The following is a 20,490-nucleotide window of genomic DNA, read 5'->3' as shown; positions in this document are numbered from 1 at the left end:
ATTTTGAAAAAGTGTGTAGAGAGGACCAAGTTGCAGCCTTGCAAATCTGTTCCACAGAAGCTTCATTTTTGAATGCCCAGGAAGAGGAAAAAGCCCTCGTAGAATGAGCAGTAACCTTCTCAGGAGGCTGCTGTCCAGCAGTTTCATAGGCGAAGCAAATTATACTCTTCAGCCACAAAGAAAGAGAAGTAGCCATAGCTTTCTGCTCCTTAAATTTCCCAGAGAAAACTACAAACAGAGCAGAAGACTGCCGAAAATCCTTAGTCGCCTGTAAATAGAATTTCAGAGCACGAACCACGTCTAGGTTGTGCAGAAGACGTTCCTTATGAGAAGAAGGATTAGGATATAAAGAAGGAACAATCTCCTGATTAATGTTCCGATCTGAAACTACTTTAGGAAAAAAACCTAATTTAGTACGTAAAACAACTTTATCCAAATGAAAAATAAGGTACGGAGACTCATACTGTAAAGCGGAGAGCTCAGAGACTCTATGAGCAGAAGAAATAGCAACAAGAAACAAAACCATCCAAGATAACAACCTAATATCGAAGGAATGCATAGGCTCAAACGGAGTCTGCTGAAGAACCTTAAGCACAAGATTAAGACTCCAGGGAGAAGTAACAGGTTTGAACACAGGCCTGATTCTGACCAAGGCCTGACAGAACAATTGAACATCTGGAACCTCTGCCAGATGTTTATGTAACAAAATAGACAAGGCAGAAATCTGACCCTTAAAGGAACTTGCCGATAAAAACCTTCTCCAAACCTTCTTGGAGAAAAGATAAAATCATAGGAATCCAAACTCTACTCCAAGAGTAGCCTTTGGATTCACACCAATACAGATATTTTCGCCATATCTTATGGTAAATTTTCCTGGCAACAGGCTTGCGAGCCTGAATCATGGTCTCAATGACCGAATCCGAAAAACTGCGCTTAGATAAAATTAAGCGTTCAATCTCCAAGCAGTCAGCTTCAGAGAAACTAGATTTGGATGAAGGAAGGGCCCTTGAAGTAGAAGGTGCTTCCTTAGAGGAAGCTTCCAAGGGGGGAGAGATGACATCTCCACTAGGTCTGCATACCAAATCCTGCGAGGCCACGCCGGAGCAATGAGAATCACTGATGCTCTCTCTTGCTTGATCCGAACAATGATTCGAGGAAGGAGAGCGAACAGAGGAAATAGGTATGCAAGACTGAAGTTGATGTAAGCCACTGAGGTTAAAATGTCCGACTGAAATCTGATAAACCGGGCAGAAGCTGAGGCCAGGCCAGAAGAGCATTGAAGATTGCTCTTAGCTCTAGAATGTTTATGGGGAGAACAGATTCTTCCTGAGTCCATGTCCCCATGAGCACTGCTCCCCAACCTATCAGGCTGGCGTCCGTTGTCACTATCACCCAGGTAGGTCTGCAAAAACAGGTTCCCTGGGAGAGATGATCCTGAGACATCCACCAAGGAAGAGAATCTCGTCATCTGATCCATATGAATTCGCAGAGACAGATGCGCATAATCCCCGTTCCACTGCCTGAGCATGCATAATTGCAGAGTTCTGAGATGGAAACAAGCAAAAAGAATAGTATCCATGGAGGCTACCATCAGACCTATTACCTCCATACATTGAGTCACTGATGGCTGAGGAGGGACTGAAGAGAGACAAGAATAAAAAATCTTGGATTTTCTGACCTCTGTCAGAAATATCTTCATTAGAACTGAATCTATAGAAGACTACCCTTGTAGATGGAATTAAGGAACTCTTTTCCAGATTCACCTTCCAACCGTGAGAACGCAGGAAGGATAAAAGCATCTCCGTGTGGGAGATTGCTAGTTGAAAGGACTGGGCCTAAACCAGAATGTCGTTCAGATAAGGCGCCACTGCAATACCCTGTAACCGGAGCACTGCCAACAGAGATCCCAGGTCCTTTGAAAAAATTCTGGGAGCTGTAGCAAGTCCAAAGGGAAGAGCCACAAACTGAAAGTGTTTGTGGAGAAAGGTAAATCTCAGAAACTTGTGATGATCCCTGTGGATGGGAACATGAAGGTACGGATAGATCCCGAACACAACGTAAGAACGCCTCTTTATCTGGTTGACAGATAATCTTGAGATAAGAAATCTGCCCCTGGGGGGAAAGGTCTTGAATTCTAGTTTGTATCTTTGGGACACGATGTGACGTCTATCGCCCAAGGATCCTGAACATCCCGAACCCAAGCCTGAGCGAAAAAGGAAAAAGTCTGCCCCCCACAAGATCCGGTCCTGGATCGGGGGCAGACCCTTCATGCTGTCTTTGATTCATTAGCGGGCTTCTTGGATTGCTTTATCTTATTCCAAGATTGGTTGGGTCTCCAGGCAGGTTTGGACTGTTCCCGTTTTGTAGAGGGAGAAGAAGGTTTACCCTTGAAGTTTCGGAAGGAACAAAAATTACTCTGAAGTCCCTTCTGCTTATTTCTCTCTTATCCTGAGGAAGGAAAAACAGAATTTATGTTTACCTGATAAATTACTTTCTCCAACGGTGTGTCCGGTCCACGGCGTCATCCTTACTTGTGGGATATTCTCTTCCCCAACAGGAAATGGCAAAGAGCCCAGCAAAGCTGGTCACATGATCCCTCCTAGGCTCCGCCTACCCCAGTCATTCGACCGACGTTAAGGAGGAATATTTGCATAGGAGAAACCATATGATACCGTGGTGACTGTAGTTAAAGAAAATAAATTATCAGACCTGATTAAAAAACCAGGGCGGGCCGTGGACCGGACACACCGTTGGAGAAAGTAATTTATCAGGTAAACATAAATTCTGTTTTCTCCAACATAGGTGTGTCCGGTCCACGGCGTCATCCTTACTTGTGGGAACCAATACCAAAGCTTTAGGACACGGATGAAGGGAGGGAGCAAATCAGGTCACCTAAATGGAAGGCACCACGGCTTGCAAAACCTTTCTCCCAAAAACAGCCTCAGAAGAAGCAAAAGTATCAAACTTGTAAAATTTGGTAAAAGTGTGCAGTGAAGACCAAGTCGCTGCCCTACATATCTGATCAACAGAAGCCTCGTTCTTGAAGGCCCATGTGGAAGCCACAGCCCTAGTGGAATGAGCTGTGATTCTTTCAGGAGGCTGCCGTCCGGCAGTCTCGTAAGCCAATCTGATGATGCTTTTAATCCAAAAAGAGAGAGAGGTAGAAGTTGCTTTTTGACCTCTCCTTTTACCAGAATAAACAACAAACAAGGAAGATGTTTGTCTAAAATCCTTTGTAGCATCTAAATAGAATTTTAGAGCGCGAACAACATCCAAATTGTGCAACAAACGTTCCTTCTTCGAAACTGGTTTCGGACACAAAGAAGGCACGACTATCTCCTGGTTAATGTTTTTGTTAGAAACAACTTTTGGAAGAAAACCAGGTTTAGTACGTAAAACCACCTTATCTGCATGGAACACCAGATAAGGAGGAGAACACTGCAGAGCAGATAATTCTGAAACTCTTCTGGCAGAAGAAATTGCAACCAAAAACAAAACTTTCCAAGATAATAACTTAATATCAACGGAATGTAAGGGTTCAAACGGAACCCCCTGAAGAACTGAAAGAACTAAGTTGAGACTCCAAGGGGTAGTCAAAGGTTTGTAAACAGGCTTAATTCTAACCAGAGCCTGAACAAAGGCTTGAACATCTGGCACAGCTGCCAGCTTTTTGTGGAGTAACACAGACAAGGCAGAAATCTGTCCCTTCAAGGAACTTGCAGATAATCCTTTCTCCAATCCTTCTTGAAGAAAGGATAGAATCTTAGGAATCTTTACCTTGTCCCAAGGGAATCCTTTAGATTCACACCAACAGATATATTTTTTCCATATTTTGTGGTAAATTTTTCTAGTTACAGGCTTTCTGGCCTGAACAAGAGTATCAATAACAGAATCTGAGAACCCTCGTTTTGATAAGATCAAGCGTTCAATCTCCAAGCAGTCAGCTGGAGTGAGACCAGATTCGGATGTTCGAACGGACCTTGAACAAGAAGGTCTCGTCTCAAAGGTAGCTTCCATGGTGCAGCCGATGACATATTCACCAGATCTGCATACCAAGTCCTGCGTGGCCACGCAGTAGCTATCAAGATCACCGACGCCCTCTCCTGATGGATCCTGGCTACCAGCCTGGGGATGAGAGGAAACGGCGGGAATACATAAGCTAGTTTGAAGGTCCAAGGTGCTACTAGTGCATCTACTAGAGTCGCCTTGGGATCCCTGGATCTGGACCCGTAGCAAGGAACCTTGAAGTTCTGACGAGAGGCCATCAGATCCATGTCTGGAATGCCCCACAGTTGAGTAATTTGGGCAAAGATTTCCGGATGGAGTTCCCACTCCCCCGGATGTAATGTCTGACGACTCAGAAAATCCGCTTCCCAATTTTCCACTCCTGGGATGTGGATTGCAGACAGGTGGCAGGAGTGAGTCTCCGCCCATTGAATGATTTTGGTCACTTCTTCCATCGCCAGGGAACTCCTTGTTCCCCCCTGATGGTTGATGTACGCAACAGTCGTCATGTTGTCTGATTGAAACCGTATGAACTTGGCCTTTGCTAGCTGAGGCCAAGCCTTGAGAGCATTGAATATCGCTCTCAGTTCCAGAATATTTATCGGTAGAAGAGATTCTTCCCGAGACCAAAGACCCTGAGCTTTCAGGGATCCCCAGACCGCGCCCCAGCCCATCAGACTGGCGTCGGTCGTGACAATGACCCACTCTGGTCTGCGGAAGGTCATCCCTTGTGACAGGTTGTCCAGGGACAGCCACCAACGGAGTGAGTCTCTGGTCCTCTGATTTACTTGTATCTTCGGAGACAAGTCTGTATAGTCCCCATTCCACTGACTGAGCATGCACAGTTGTAATGGTCTTAGATGAATGCGCGCAAAAGGAACTATGTCCATTGCCGCTACCATCAAACCTATTACTTCCATGCACTGCGCTATGGAAGGAAGAGGAACGGAATGAAGTGTCCGACAAGAGTTTAGAAGTTTTGTTTTTCTGGCCTCTGTCAGAAAAATCCTCATTTCTAAGGAGTCTATTATTGTTCCCAAGAAGGGAACCCTTGTCGACGGAGATAGAGAACTCTTTTCCACGTTCACTTTCCATCCGTGAGATCTGAGAAAGGCCAGGACTATGTCCGTGTGAGCCTTTGCTTGAGGAAGGGACGACGCTTGAATCAGAATGTCGTCCAAGTAAGGTACTACTGCAATGCCCCTTGGTCTTAGCACCGCTAGAAGGGACCCTAGTACCTTTGTGAAAATCCTTGGAGCAGTGGCTAATCCGAAAGGAAGCGCCACGAACTGGTAATGCTTGTCCAGGAATGCGAACCTTAGGAACCGATGATGTTCCTTGTGGATAGGAATATGTAGATACGCATCCTTTAAATCCACCGTGGTCATGAATTGACCTTCCTGGATGGAAGGAAGAATTGTTCGAATGGTTTCCATCTTGAACGATGGAACCTTGAGAAACTTGTTTAAGATCTTGAGATCTAAGATTGGTCTGAACGTTCCCTCTTTTTTGGGAACTATGAACAGATTGGAGTAGAACCCCATCCCTCGTTCTCCTAATGGAACAGGATGAATCACTCCCATTTTTAACAGGTCTTCTACACAATGTAAGAATGCCTGTCTTTTTATGTGGTCTGAGGACAATTGAGACCTGTGGAACCTCCCCCTTGGGGGAAGCCCCTTGAATTCCAGAAGATAACCTTGGGAGACTATTTCTAGTGCCCAAGGATCCAGAACATCTCTTGCCCAAGCCTGAGCGAAGAGAGAGAGTCTGCCCCCCACCAGATCCGGTCCCGGATCGGGGGCCAACATTTCATGCTGTCTTGGTAGCAGTGGCAGGTTTCTTGGCCTGCTTTCCCTTGTTCCAGCCTTGCATTGGTCTCCAGGCTGGCTTGGCTTGAGAAGTATTACCCTCTTGCTTAGAGGACGTAGCACTTGGGGCTGGTCCGTTTCTACGAAAGGGACGAAAATTAGGTTTATTTTTGGCCTTGAAAGACCTATCCTGAGGAAGGGCGTGGCCCTTACCCCCAGTGATATCAGAGATAATCTCTTTCAAGTCAGGGCCAAACAGCGTTTTCCCCTTGAAAGGAATGTTAAGGAGTTTGTTCTTGGAAGACGCATCAGCTGACCAAGATTTCAACCAAAGCGCTCTGCGCGCCACAATAGCAAACCCAGAATTCTTTGCCGCTAACCTAGCCAATTGCAAAGTGGCGTCTAGGGTGAAAGAATTAGCCAATTTGAGAGCACGGATTCTGTCCATAATCTCCTCATAAGGAGGAGAATCACTATCGATCGCCTTTACTAGCTCATCGAACCAGAAACACGCGGCTGTAGTGACAGGGACAATGCATGAAATTGGTTGTAGAAGGTAACCCTGCTGAACAAACATCTTTTTAAGCAAACCTTCTAATTTTTTATCCATAGGATCTTTGAAAGCACAACTATCTTCTATGGGTATAGTGGTGCGTTTGTTTAAAGTAGAAACCGCTCCCTCGACCTTGGGGACTGTCTGCCATAAGTCCTTTCTGGGGTCGACCATAGGAAACAATTTTTTAAATATGGGGGGAGGGACGAAAGGTATACCGGGCCTTTCCCATTCTTTATTTACAATGTCCGCCACCCGCTTGGGTATAGGAAAAGCTTCTGGGAGCCCCGGGACCTCTAGGAACTTGTCCATTTTACATAGTTTCTCTGGGATGATCAAATTCTCACAATCATCCAGAGTGGATAATACCTCCTTAAGCAGAGCGCGGAGATGTTCCAACTTAAATTTAAATGTAATCACATCGGGTTCAGCTTGTTGAGAAATTTTCCCTGAATCTGAAATTTCTCCCTCAGACAAAACCTCCCTGGCCCCCTCAGACTGGTGTAGGGGCATATCAGAACCATTATCCTCAGCGTCCTCATGCTCTTCAGTATCTAAAACAGAGCAGTCGCGCTTACGCTGATAAGTTGGCATTTTGGCTAAAATGTTTTTGATAGAATTATCCATTACAGCCGTTAATTGTTGCATAGTAAGGAGTATTGGCGCGCTAGATGTACTAGGGGCCTCCTGAGTGGGCAAGACTCGTGTAGACGAAGGAGGGAATGATGCAGTACCATGCTTACTCCCCTCACTTGAGGAATCATCTTGGGCATCATTTTCAGTGTCACATAAATCACATTTATTTAAATGAGAAGGAACCCTGGCTTCCCCACATTCAGAACACAGTCTATCTGGTAGTTCAGACATGTTAAACAGGCATAAACTTGATAACAAAGTACAAAAAACGTTTTAAAATACTGTCACTTTAAATTTTAAACTGAACACACTTTATTACTGCAATTGCGAAAAAGTATGAAGGAATTCACCAAAATTTCACCACAGTGTCTTAAAGCCTTAAAAGTATTGCACACCAAATTTGGAAGCTTTAACCCTTAAAATAACGGAACCGGAGCCGTTTTTAACTTTTAACCCCTTTACAGTCCCTGGTATCTGCTTTGCTGAGACCCAACCAAGCCCAAAGGGGAATACGATACCAAATGACGCCTTCAGAAAGTCTTTTCTATGTATCAGAGCTCCTCACACATGCGACTGCATGTCATGCCTCTCAAAAACAAGTGCGCAATACCGGCGCGAAAATGAGGCTCTGTCTATGATTAGGGAAAGCCCCTAAAGAATAAGGTGTCTAAAACAGTGCCTGCCGATATTATTTTACCAAAATACCCAGATTAAATGATTCCTCAAGGCTAAATATGTGTAATATATGAATCGATTTAGCCCAGAAAATGTCTACAGTCTTAATAAGCCCTTGTGAAGCCCTTATTTACTGTCTGAATAAAAATGGCTTACCGGATCCCATAGGGAAAATGACAGCTTCCAGCATTACATCGTCTTGTTAGAATGTGTCATACCTCAAGCAGCAAAAGACTGCTCACTGTTCCCCCAACTGAAGTTAATTCCTCTCAACAGTCCTGTGTGGAACAGCCATGGATTTTAGTAACGGTTGCTAAAATCATTTTCCTCTTACAAACAGAAATCTTCATCTCTTTTCTGTTTCAGAGTAAATAGTACATACCAGCACTATTTTAAAATAACAAACTCTTGATTGAATAATAAAAACTACAGTTAAACACTAAAAAACTCTAAGCCATCTCCGTGGAGATGTTGCCTGTACAACGGCAAAGAGAATGACTGGGGTAGGCGGAGCCTAGGAGGGATCATGTGACCAGCTTTGCTGGGCTCTTTGCCATTTCCTGTTGGGGAAGAGAATATCCCACAAGTAAGGATGACGCCGTGGACCGGACACACCTATGTTGGAGAAAAGTAATTTTCCTCCTGTAATGTCAGAAATAATCTCAGCCAAGGCTGGGCCAAACAAGGTCTTACCCTTGTAAGGAATAGCCAAAAGCCTAGACTTAGACAACACATCTGCAAACCAAGATTTCAACCATAAAGCTCTGCGAGCCAAATTGGCAAAACTAGAAATCTTTGCTCCCAATTTGATAACCTGAAAGGAAGCATCAGAAATAAAAGAATTAGCCAATTTAAGAGCCTTGATCCTGTCCTGGATCTCTTCAAGGGGAGTGTATGTTTGAATGGAATCAGACAACGCATCAAACCAGTATGCCGCCGCCCTACAAACGGTAGCAATACACACTGCAGGTTGCCATTGTAACCCCTGGTGAACATACATTTTCTTAAGAAAACCCTCCAGTTTCTTACCCATAGGATCCTTATGGGAATAGTAGTTCTCTTAGCTAAAGTGGAAATTGCCCCTTCCACCTTGGGGACCGTTTGCTAAGACTCCTTAATAGAGTCATCAATGAGAAACATCTTCTTAAAAATAGGAGAAGGAGAAAAAACCCTTTCTCCCTTCCTTAACAATAATTTCTGTAGCCCGATCTGGTACGGAAAACATTCCAGCATTAAAGGTACATCATAGTACTTGTTAAGTTTGTTAGATTTTTTATGGTTGACGACGACAGTAGTGTCAGAGTAGCCAAAACCTCCTTGAGTAGTAAACAGAGGTGCTCTAGCTTAAACCTGAAGGATACAACGTTAGCATCAGAGGAAGGAAGGAATTACACTATCAGAATCCGAGATCTCACCATCAGATGCTACTGAAGAATCCTCCCCATCAGATCTATGAGAGGGAATATCCGGAATAGCCACGACCGAGTCAGACACCTTACGCACTGATTCTTTAGACTTCCTCTTGCGCTTTCCCTGTAGCATGGGAAAAGCAGACAACGTATCAGAAACTGCAGAAGACATGAGAGAAGCAATGTCTTGCAAGGAGACCCCAGCCGGAGCTTGAGAGGAAGCGCAGGGCACTGAATTAATGGGTACTAAAATTTGGGAAACCTGAGGAGAAAAATGCGACATATTTTGAACATTGTCAGAAGACTCCAGGACAGCATCCGTCTTAGACAATATTGGCTCAAAAAGTCTATCCTTTAAATTTTAAGTTCTCTCAACACAAGGAACAAAAAGGAATTGGTAGTTCAATATTAGCTTTAAAACATAAAGGACATCTGTAATCTACAACAGAGTCATTGTCCATCTTAACAGAATAAATATAAATAATTAAATTATGAACAAATTTAATAAAGAAAAAAATGTTACTGTCTCTTTAAATTTCAAACTGCTTTATTTTTTTAATAAAAACGTTACTGCTTTATTTTTCAAGATATGTGAAATAAAAACGTCTTAACACCTCAAACAGCCTCTACACCTAAGCTATAGCTTTGCTGAGGTGCCTATCCTAGCAGGATAACAAAATAACTGATTCTTAAATTCAAAATGGAGCCGTTTCAGAAATGTCAGGCTAGCAAATAACTGTTTGATTTGAAAAACGTTAAGATGCAGATATCTCTCCTCCATATACAGGAAGTGAGAGAAAAATTAGTGCGCAACAGATGAAGTTTTACCTCACACAAGCCCTAATAAAACCACCAAAATGAGCCAAATTCTTCTCAAGTCCCCAGTGCCTGCAAAACTGCCATACATAATCCCCTTACAACACTAAGAGAAATGTATTAAATATCCCTGTTAGGGAAATAGTAAAGTGCCATGTTTTTTCCTTAAAGCTGCTTAAGAAAATAAATTAGCACTTACCTCAATAAATCTGCCTGGCAGCAAGGCAGCTCACTAGGTTTGAGAGGTCCTTTCCCTCACATTGACCTGTGGAAAATAATAAGGGCAGCAACTTTTATTTAAATATGAGGGAGGCGCAGTGAGAATTATGTCCCACAAGTTCCCTTTGCTTAAAAGCCACCAATGCTCCACTGAAGAGACTGAAATGGACTACAGCTACACCCTGGAGTAAAAACAGCACATACTTGTACTGCAAATAAAATAATCCTGATTGAATAATCTTTCCAGCACCTAACTTTACCACTTCCTTACTCTAACGTAGGCAAAGAGAATGACTGGGGTTGGAGGGAAGGGAGGTGATATGTAACAGCTTTGCTGTGGTGCTCTTTGCCGCCTCCTGCTGGCCAGGAGGTGAATATCCCAATAGTAATTAGATGATCTGCGGACTCACCGTGTCATTAGAAAGAAAAGGAGCATTTTCTTATACATTTTATACTCAAGTCTATGGAAATATATCGGGCTACATTACAAAAGTGGAAAATTTTACAATACACTGTCCCTTTAAGTTCGGAATGTTCTTTGAGGTCTCCTGGCTGTCCTAAGACAATCCACAGTCTCTAAAGATAACTATTGTCCGTTTATCTAATTGTTCGATTTTCTACTTATCGAATTCTCTGGTTGTCTCTTAATAACTCATAATATTCTTAAGTGAGCGTGAGTTTCTCTCTTCTTACAATCAAGAATGCACATCCAGTAACAGACCTCTATACAATAGCAGTTATTAAACACCCAGATACTTTTGCTGGAAAATCAGAAGTTAAAACTAATAACACTCTATGCAGCCTGACATCTCATTAAAGTAACTTGAGCTTTGTGTAATAACTTATCGCTTCAATAGATCAGAGCCCATTACATACACATATATAGGATACGAGGTGCAAAAACACAGCAGACTTTCCAGGACTAATGCTATCACTTCCTTACAACTGCAGTATGCTGCTGCGGAGCCTGATGCGTTTATTCGCTATATAGACAGTGGTGGTGAGATAGCTTTAGGTTTTTATTTTAACTCTTTAGATCGCATACAATTTGACTGGACACCATATAGAAACAGTTTTTTAATATTGAGTCACAGCAAACGGACATTCTTATAAAGCTCTCACTGTACAATACATGAAGAGCAGTTGTATTCACAGAACGTAGAAAGAAAAAAAACACATTACAAGAGATCAGATCTACACAAACCCATGTGCAAAGATTACTGCTCTAAGGGCCTGTTATTCAAAACCTCCCCACTCAGTCTCGTCAGAACGGTGAGGCCCTTTAAAAGCACAGATGTTTATGTTGCTATGTAGTGTTCCTTATGTGAAACAGAGACTCCTCTGTATTGTGCAGCTAAACTAAAACGCATTATACAGCATGGCGGGAAAACACTTAAATTCCAAGATGGTGGCACCCAGTGTGAACATGCAGAACGTCACTAACCAGTACTTGTGAGAATGGCTTTGAAGAGAGTTGCAGGTTCAAGAGAAAAATAAATATCTGTGTGAAGTAACCAAGTTACAGTAGTTCTTCTAAGCAGTTTAATGCCCCTTTAAGTGTGTGTTTGTAACATTTAGGAAATGCAGTTTACCATATTTACTATAGAATTTTGTGTGGTGATTTTTGTCATTTTTCGGTATTTGTACAAACTAAAGTTTTGTGTGTTTTTAAGTGCTTGATTTGTGTGGGTAAATCACACATGTAGTACTGAAATTAATATGTAAACCTAAAGATATGATCCAATTACACGGGTGAGAAAAGGCTCAGGGTTACAGAGGTTTGTAGCCTGAAAAAAATAATCAAATAAAAAACTACCATAACTTGCCAGAAAATCCAGATTATATTTCATGTTCCGAAAAAGTCCGCCCACCATAGCTGCCAGGTGAATGACATGGGTGGGCTTGTGCTTCTCAAACAGCGCTTTAGTATCAGCCGCACTCCTGTGGGAGACAAGAATTAATGGGTTAACCAAACAGAAACAAGGCTTTGCCTTCATGAAAACGTAAGAATAAATTTACACAGCATATACGCCAACAGGTTCACACACACAGCATATGCGCCAACAGATTCACACACAGCATATGTGCCAACAGATTCACACACAGCATATGTGCCAACAGATTCACACACAGCATATGTGCCAACAGATTCACACACACACACACACAGTATGTGCCAACAGATTCACACACACACACACACAGTATGTGCCAACAGATTCACACACACAGCATATGTGCCAACAGATTCACACACACAGCATATGTGCCAACAGATTCACACATAGCATATGTGCCAACAGATTCACACACACAGCATATGCGCCAACAGATTCACACACACAGCATATGCGCCAACAGATTCACACACACAGCATATGCGCCAACAGATTCACACACACAGCATATGCGCCAACAGATTCACACACACAGCATATGCGCCAACAGATTCACACACACACAGTATGCGCCAACAGATTCACACACACACAGTATGCGCCAACAGATTCACACACACAGTATGCGCCAACAGATTCACACACACAGTATGCGCCAACAGACTCACACACACAGTATGCGCCAACAGATTCACACACACACACAGTATGCGCCAACAGATTCACACACACACACAGTATGCGCCAACAGATTCACACACACACAGTATGCGCCAACAGATTCACACACACACACACACACAGTATGCGCCAACAGATTCACACACACACACAGTATGCGCCAACAGATTCACACACACACACAGTATGCGCCAACAGATTCACACACACACACACAGTAGGCGCCAACAGATTCACACACACAGTATGCGCCAACAGATTCACACACACACACACACACAGTATGCGCCAACAGATTCAGACACACACACAGTATGCGCCAACAGATTCACACACACACACAGTATGCGCCAACAGATTCACACACACACACAGTATGCGCCAACAGATTCACACACACACACAGTATTCGCCAACAGATTCACACACACACAGTATGCGCCAACAGATTCACACACACACAGTATGCGCCAACAGATTCATAATAGCTGTCAGTGTGACACAGTATACAGCACCTAATACACAGACATACAGGGAACTAACGGATCTGTCTCATTATTAGTAATAATACCTGTCAGTGTGACACAGTATACAGCACCTAATACACAGACATACAGGGAACTAACGTGATCTGTCTCATTATTAGTAATAATACCTGTCAGTGTGACACAGTATACAGCACCTAATACACAGACATACAGGGAACTAACGTGATCTGTCTCATTATTAGTAATAATACCTGTCAGTGTGACACAGTATACAGCACCTAATACACAGACATACAGGGAACTAACGTGATCTGTCTCATTATTAGTAATAATACCTGTCAGTGTGACACAGTATACAGCACCTAATACACAGACATACAGGGAACTAACGTGATCTGTCTCATTATTAGTAATAATACCTGTCAGTGTGACACAGTATACAGCACCTAATACACAGACATACAGGGAACTAACGTGATCTGTCTCATTATTAGTAATAATACCTGTCAGTGTGACACAGTATACAGCACCTAATACACAGACATACAGGGAACTAACGTGATCTGTCTCATTATTAGTAATAATACCTGTCAGTGTGACACAGTATACAGCACCTAATACACAGACATACAGGGAACTAACGTGATCTGTCTCATTATTAGTAATAATACCTGTCAGTGTGACAGTATACAGCACCTAATACACAGACATACAGGGAACTAACGTGATCTGTCTCATATTATTAGTAATAATACCTGTCAGTGTGACACAGTATACAGCACCTAATACACAGACATACAGGGAACTAACGGATCTGTCTCATTATTAGTAATAATACCTGTCAGTGTGACACAATATACAGCACCTAATACACAGACATACAGGGAACTAACGTGATCTGTCTCATTATTAGTAATAATACCTGTCAGTGTGACACAGTATACAGCACCTAATACACAGACATACAGGGAACTAACGGATCTGTCTCATTATTAGTAATAATACCTGTCAGTGTGACACAGTATACAGCACCTAATACACAGACATACAGGGAACTAACGGATCTGTCTCATTATTAGTAATAATACCTGTCAGTGTGACACAGTATACAGCACCTAATACACAGACATACAGGGAACTAACGGATCTGTCTCATTATTAGTAATAATACCTGTCAGTGTGACACAGTATACAGCACCTAATACACAGACATACAGGGAACTAACGTGATCTGTCTCATTATTAGTAATAATACCTGTCAGTGTGACACAGTATACAGCACCTAATACACAGACATACAGGGAACTAACGTGATCTGTCTCATTATTAGTAATAATACCTGTCAGTGTGACACAGTATACAGCACCTAATACACAGACATACAGGGAACTAACGTGATCTGTCTCATTATTAGTAATAATACCTGTCAGTGTGACACAGTATACAGCACCTAATACACAGACATACAGGGAACTAACGTGATCTGTCTCATTATTAGTAATAATACCTGTCAGTGTGACACAGTATACAGCACCTAATACACAGATATACAGGGAACTAACGTGATCTGTCTCATTATTAGTAATAATACCTGTCAGTGTGACACAGTATACAGCACCTAATACACAGACATACAGGGAACTAACGGATCTGTCTCATTATTAGTAATAATACCTGTCAGTGTGACACAGTATACAGCACCTAATACACAGACATACAGGGAACTAACGGATCTGTCTCATTATTAGTAATAATACCTGTCAGTGTGACACAATATACAGCACCTAATACACAGACATACAGGGAACTAACGTGATCTGTCTCATTATTAGTAATAATACCTGTCAGTGTGACACAGTATACAGCACCTAATACACAGACATACAGGGAACTAACGTGATCTGTCTCATTATTAGTACTTTGCATTGCTCTTGTAAACTGGTGGTAAAATAAATCATGGCTATCTACATTTATAGCTATATTTGCAGTCAGTGTACAACAGAAATGGAAACTAGGCCTTAGTGAGATAATTATAAGAACCAGATGCTAATTACCATGAATAACAGTAATCGAGCAAGAGAAACTACACACGGCTGCTGGGATTATACAAGGATACAGATCAGGATGTAAGGGGTGTTGGCTGCACACGACACTCGCACCACTAAGTACAATGACTCCAGAGTCAGTCAGAAAGGGCTGTTCTTCATAGGTGCACAGTGACAAGTAGGACATGGGGAGTAAATGTCACACATTAAAACAAAATACATTGATATTGACACTAGACACTGAGTCACTTGAGTCCTTTGCCCAGACAAAGGCTTCCATTCCGATATGTCAAATTTGTACTCACGTCAGGTCAGCATCTTTTGAGGCCACAAAGATCCATTGCTCATCCTGGTGCCCCTCTCCATCTGCCACCACCATCTCAATGGCTTTGCCAACAAGTCCAGAGCCTCCCGTTACAAGGATTCGTTTTGGTTTCTTTTCCGGCAACATGGCGACCAGACCTGATTACTGACGCACACAGATTATTTCATTACATGTTTATACAACAGATGGGTAAATTAATAGTTACTTGCATATGCCAATCAGGGACACCATCATGGACTTTGCTAATACAATAACCCTGCACTATACAATGTCACCGGTATTTATAAGCATGCCAGCTGTATATAAGTTTGTCACCGGTAGATATAAGCATGCCAGCGAGATATATATACATACATACACACACTTGCCAGCGGTATATATAAGCATGCCAGCGGTATCAGCAGTATGTATAAGCATGCCAGTGGTATATATAAGCTTGTCAGCGGTATATATAAGCATGTCAGCGGTATCAGCAGTATGTATAAGCATGCCAGTGGTATATATAAGCTTGTCAGCGGTATCAGCAGTATGTATAAGCATGCCAGTGGTATATATAAGCTTGTCAGCGGTATATATAAGCATGCCAGCGGTATCAGCAGTATGTATAAGCATGCCAGTGGTATATATAAGCATGTCAGCGGTATCAGCAGTATGTATAAGCATGCCAGTGGTATATATAAGCTTGTCAGCGGTATCAGCAGTATGTATAAGCATGCCAGTGGTATATATAAGCTTGTCAGCGGTATATATAAGCATGCCAGCGGTATCAGCAGTATGTATAAGCTTGCAAGCGGTATATATAAGCATGCCAGCGGTATCAGCAGTATGTATAAGCTTGTCAGCGGTATATATAAGCATGTCAGCGGTATCAGCAGTATGTATAAGCTTGTCAGCGGTATATATAAGCTTGTCAGCGGTATCAGCAGTATGTATAAGCATGTCAGCGGTATCAGCAGTATGTATAAGCATGTCAGCGGTATCAGCAGTATGTATAAGCATGTCAGCGGTATCAGTAGTATGTATAAGCATGTCAGCGGTATCAGCGGTATATATAAGCATGTCAGCGGTATCAGCAGTATGTATAAGCTTGTCAGCGGTATCAGCAGTATGTATAAGCTTGTCAGCGGTATGTATAAGCTTGTCAGCGGTATCAGCAGTATGTATAAGCTTGTCAGCGGTATATATAACCATGCCAGCGGTATCAGCAGCATGTATAAGCTTGTCAGCGATATATATAAGCATGCCAGCGGTATCAGCAGTATGTATAAGCTTGTCAGCGGTATATATAAGCATGTCAGCGGTATCAGCAGTATGTATAAGCTTGTCAGCGGTATATATAAGCATGCCAGCGGTATCAGCAGTATGTATAAGCTTGTCAGCGGTATATATAAGCATGTCAGCGGTATCAGCAGTATGTATAAGCTTGTCAGCGGTATATATAAGCTTGTCAGCGGTATCAGCAGTATGTATAAGCTTGTCAGCGGTATATATAAGCATGACAGCGGTATCAGCAGTATGTATAAGCTTGTCAGCGGTATATATAAGCATGTCCGCGGTATCAGCAATATGTATAAGCTTGTCAGCGGTATCAGCAGTATGTATAAGCATGTCAGCGGTATATATAAGCATGTCAGCGGTATCAGCAGTATGTATAAGCATGTCAGCGGTATATATAAGCATGTCAGCGGTATCAGCAGTATGTATAAGCATGTCAGCGGTATATATAAGCATGTCAGCGGTATCAGCAGTATGTATAAGCTTGTCAGCGGTATATATAAGCTTGTCAGCGGTATCAGCAATATGTATAAGCTTGTCAGCGGTATCAGCAGTATGTATAAGCATGTCAGCGGTATATATAAGCATGTCAGCGGTATCAGCAGTATGTATAAGCATGTCAGCGGTATATATAAGCTTGTCAGCGGTATCAGCAATATGTATAAGCATGTCAGCGGTATATATAAGCATGTCAGCGGTATCAGCAGTATGTATAAGCATGTCAGCGGTATATATAAGCATGTCAGCGGTATCAGCAATATGTATAAGCATGTCAGCGGTATATATAAGCATGTCAGCGGTATCAGCAGTATGTATAAGCATGTCAGCGGTATATATAAGCATGTCAGCGGTATCAGCAGTATGTATAAGCATGTCAGCGGTATCAGCAGTATGTATAAGCATGTCAGCGGTATCAGCAGTATGTATAAGCATGTCAGCGGTATATATAAGCATGTCAGCGGTATCAGCAGTATGTATAAGCTTGTCAGCGGTATCAGCAGTATGTATAAGCATGTCAGCGGTATCAGTAGTATGTATAAGCATGTCAGCGGTATCAGCGGTATATATAAGCATGTCCGCGGTATCAGTAGTATGTATAAGCATGTCAGCGGTATCAGCGGTATATATAAGCATGTCAGCGGTATCAGCAGTATATATAAGCATGTCAGCGGTATCAGCAGTATGTATAAGCATGTCAGCGGTATATATAAGCATGTCAGCGGTATCAGCAGTATGTATAAGCATGTCAGCGGTATCAGCAGTATGTATAAGCATGTCAGCGGTATCAGCAGTATGTATAAGCATGTCAGCGGTATATATAAGCATGTCAGCGGTATCAGCAGTATGTATAAGCATGTCAGCGGTATCAGCAGTATGTATAAGCATGTCAGCGGTATCAGCAGTATGTATAAGCATGTCAGCAGACCTTAAAGGGACATTAAACCCCCCAAAAAAAATCTCTTTCATGATTCAGATAGGGAATACAATTCTAAACAACTTTCTAATTTACTTCTATTATCTAATGTGTTTAATTCTCTTGGTATCATGTGTTGAAGGAGCAGCAATGCACTAATGGTTTCTAACTGAACACACAAGTGAGCCAATGACAATCAGTATATATATACACACATACACACACACACAGTATATGTGCAGCCACTAATTAGCAGCTAGAACCTAGGTTCTTTGCCGCTCCTAAGCTTACCTAGATAAATATTTCATCAAAAGGATAAGAAAAGAAGGAAGCAAATTTAATAATAGAAGTAAATTGGAAAGTTGTTTAAAATTGTTTTCTCTATCTGAATCATGAAAGTAAAGTTTTGGGTTTCATATCCCTTTAACAAGCACATGACCTGCAGGTAACCTGAGATATTGGAATCACACCCCTCCTCCTGCCATGTTTTTCACAACTGGACAGTGGTTGTATCCCTTCAGTTGCCAGTTACAAACTAACATGTGATATCACTCTTTCAAGTTGCTAGAAATACACCAAGAAAGAGATTTATCTTCAGCCCTTTACCAGACACAGAGCAGTGGTTTTCCCTCTCTTTGAGAGTCAGTAACAAAAGAAGTTCACTAGTTAGCTCTCCTTGGCTTTCAGTAATACCTGGCACACACACAGGGTCTGACCCCTGGTTACAGACAGAGCCACAGGTCACTCAGGGGCTTTAAACAAACACAGTACATTTAGGTGACCACTGGAGAGCCTGGACACTTAGCAAGCACAACAGTATCTGTCAGCATAAGTGAGTGAGGCTGGGAGCGCACACTCAGGTGAACAGTCACTCACACACACTTCTTACCTCTATCACTGCTCAACCGGTGTCACTGTCTGTAAGACAACTTCCGGGTGCAACGTGTTCTTTCAAAGTAGTCTAGCTGCAGACTGGAGCTCCACTCTAGACAGGAAACATGTGACCTCGACTGACTCTAGACAGGAATCATGTGACCTCCACTGACTCTAAACAGGAATCATGTGACCTCCACTGACTCTAAACAGGAATCATGTGACCTCCACACTGACTCTAGACAGGAAACATGTGACCTCCTCTCTAGACAGGAAACATGTGACCTACACTCAAAGCTTTTTTTTTTTTAATCAACTTTAATATAACAACCTATAGACAATCATTCTGAAAACGAAACATTTTGCAGCTTTCTTGTTCTTAATGTTCATTTGCAGTGGTTTATGCTGATTGTCATTTATAAGGTAACTACTGTGACTGTCATTTATAAGGTAACCACTGTGACTGTCATTTATAAGGTAACTACTGTGACTGTCATTTATAAAGTAACCACTGTGACTGTCATTTATAAGGTAACCACTGTGACTGTCACTTATAAGGTAACTACTGTGACTGTCATTTATAAAGTAACCACTGTGACTGTCATTTATAAGGTAACCACTGTGACTGTCATTTATAAAGTAACCACTGTGACTGTCACTTATAAGGTAACCACTGTGACTGTCATTTATAAAGTAACCACTGTGACTGTCATTTATAAGGTAACCACTGTGACTGTCATTTATAAAGTAACCACTGTGACTGTCAATTATAAAGTAACCACTGTGACTGTCATTTATAAAGTAACCACTGTGACTGTCAATTATAAGGTAACCACTGTGACTGTCATTTATAAAGTAACCACTGTGACTGTCAATTATAAAGTAACCACTGTGACTGTCATTTATAAAGTAACCACTGTGACTGTCATTTATAAAGTAACCACTGTGACTGTCATTTATAAAGTAACCACTGTGACTGTCAATTATAAGGTAACCACTGTGACTGTCATTTATAAGGTAACTACTGTGACTGTCATTTATAAGGTAACCACTGTGACTGTCATTTATAAAGTAACCACTGTGACTGTCATTTATAAAGTAACCCCTGTGACTGTCATTTATAAAGTAACCACTGTGACTGTCAATTATAAGGTAACCACTGTGACTGTCATTTATAAAGTAACCACTGTGACTGTCATTTATAAAGTAACCACTGTGACTGTCAATTATAAAGTAACCACTGTGACCGTCATTTATAAAGTAACCACTGTGACTGTCAATTATAAAGTATCCACTGTGACTGTCAATTATAAGGTAACCACTGTGACTGAACATTTATAAGGTAACCACTGTGACTGTCACTTATA

General features: G+C 41.9%; 1 protein-coding gene across 1 annotated transcript in view; it reads right to left on the bottom strand.

The window, feature by feature from the left end:
- GFUS (GDP-L-fucose synthase) overlaps window positions 1–19,266 on the bottom strand; it is a 57,529-nt gene extending 38,263 nt beyond the window's left edge. Inside the window, exons 1-3 of the mRNA XM_053715439.1 lie at window positions 19,140–19,266; window positions 15,542–15,705; window positions 11,951–12,065 (exon numbers count right to left, since the gene is read on the bottom strand). Coding sequence (XP_053571414.1) covers window positions 11,951–12,065; window positions 15,542–15,687 — 261 coding nt within the window. The 5' untranslated portion in view covers window positions 15,688–15,705; window positions 19,140–19,266. The remainder of the gene's footprint in view (window positions 1–11,950; window positions 12,066–15,541; window positions 15,706–19,139) is intronic.
- Window positions 19,267–20,490: the final 1,224 nt, after the last annotated feature.

This window comes from Bombina bombina, chromosome 5, assembly GCF_027579735.1.
Source record: "Bombina bombina isolate aBomBom1 chromosome 5, aBomBom1.pri, whole genome shotgun sequence".
In the NCBI taxonomy this organism is placed as follows: Eukaryota; Metazoa; Chordata; class Amphibia; order Anura; family Bombinatoridae; genus Bombina; species Bombina bombina.
This window is presented reverse-complemented; position numbering and strand designations above follow the sequence as displayed.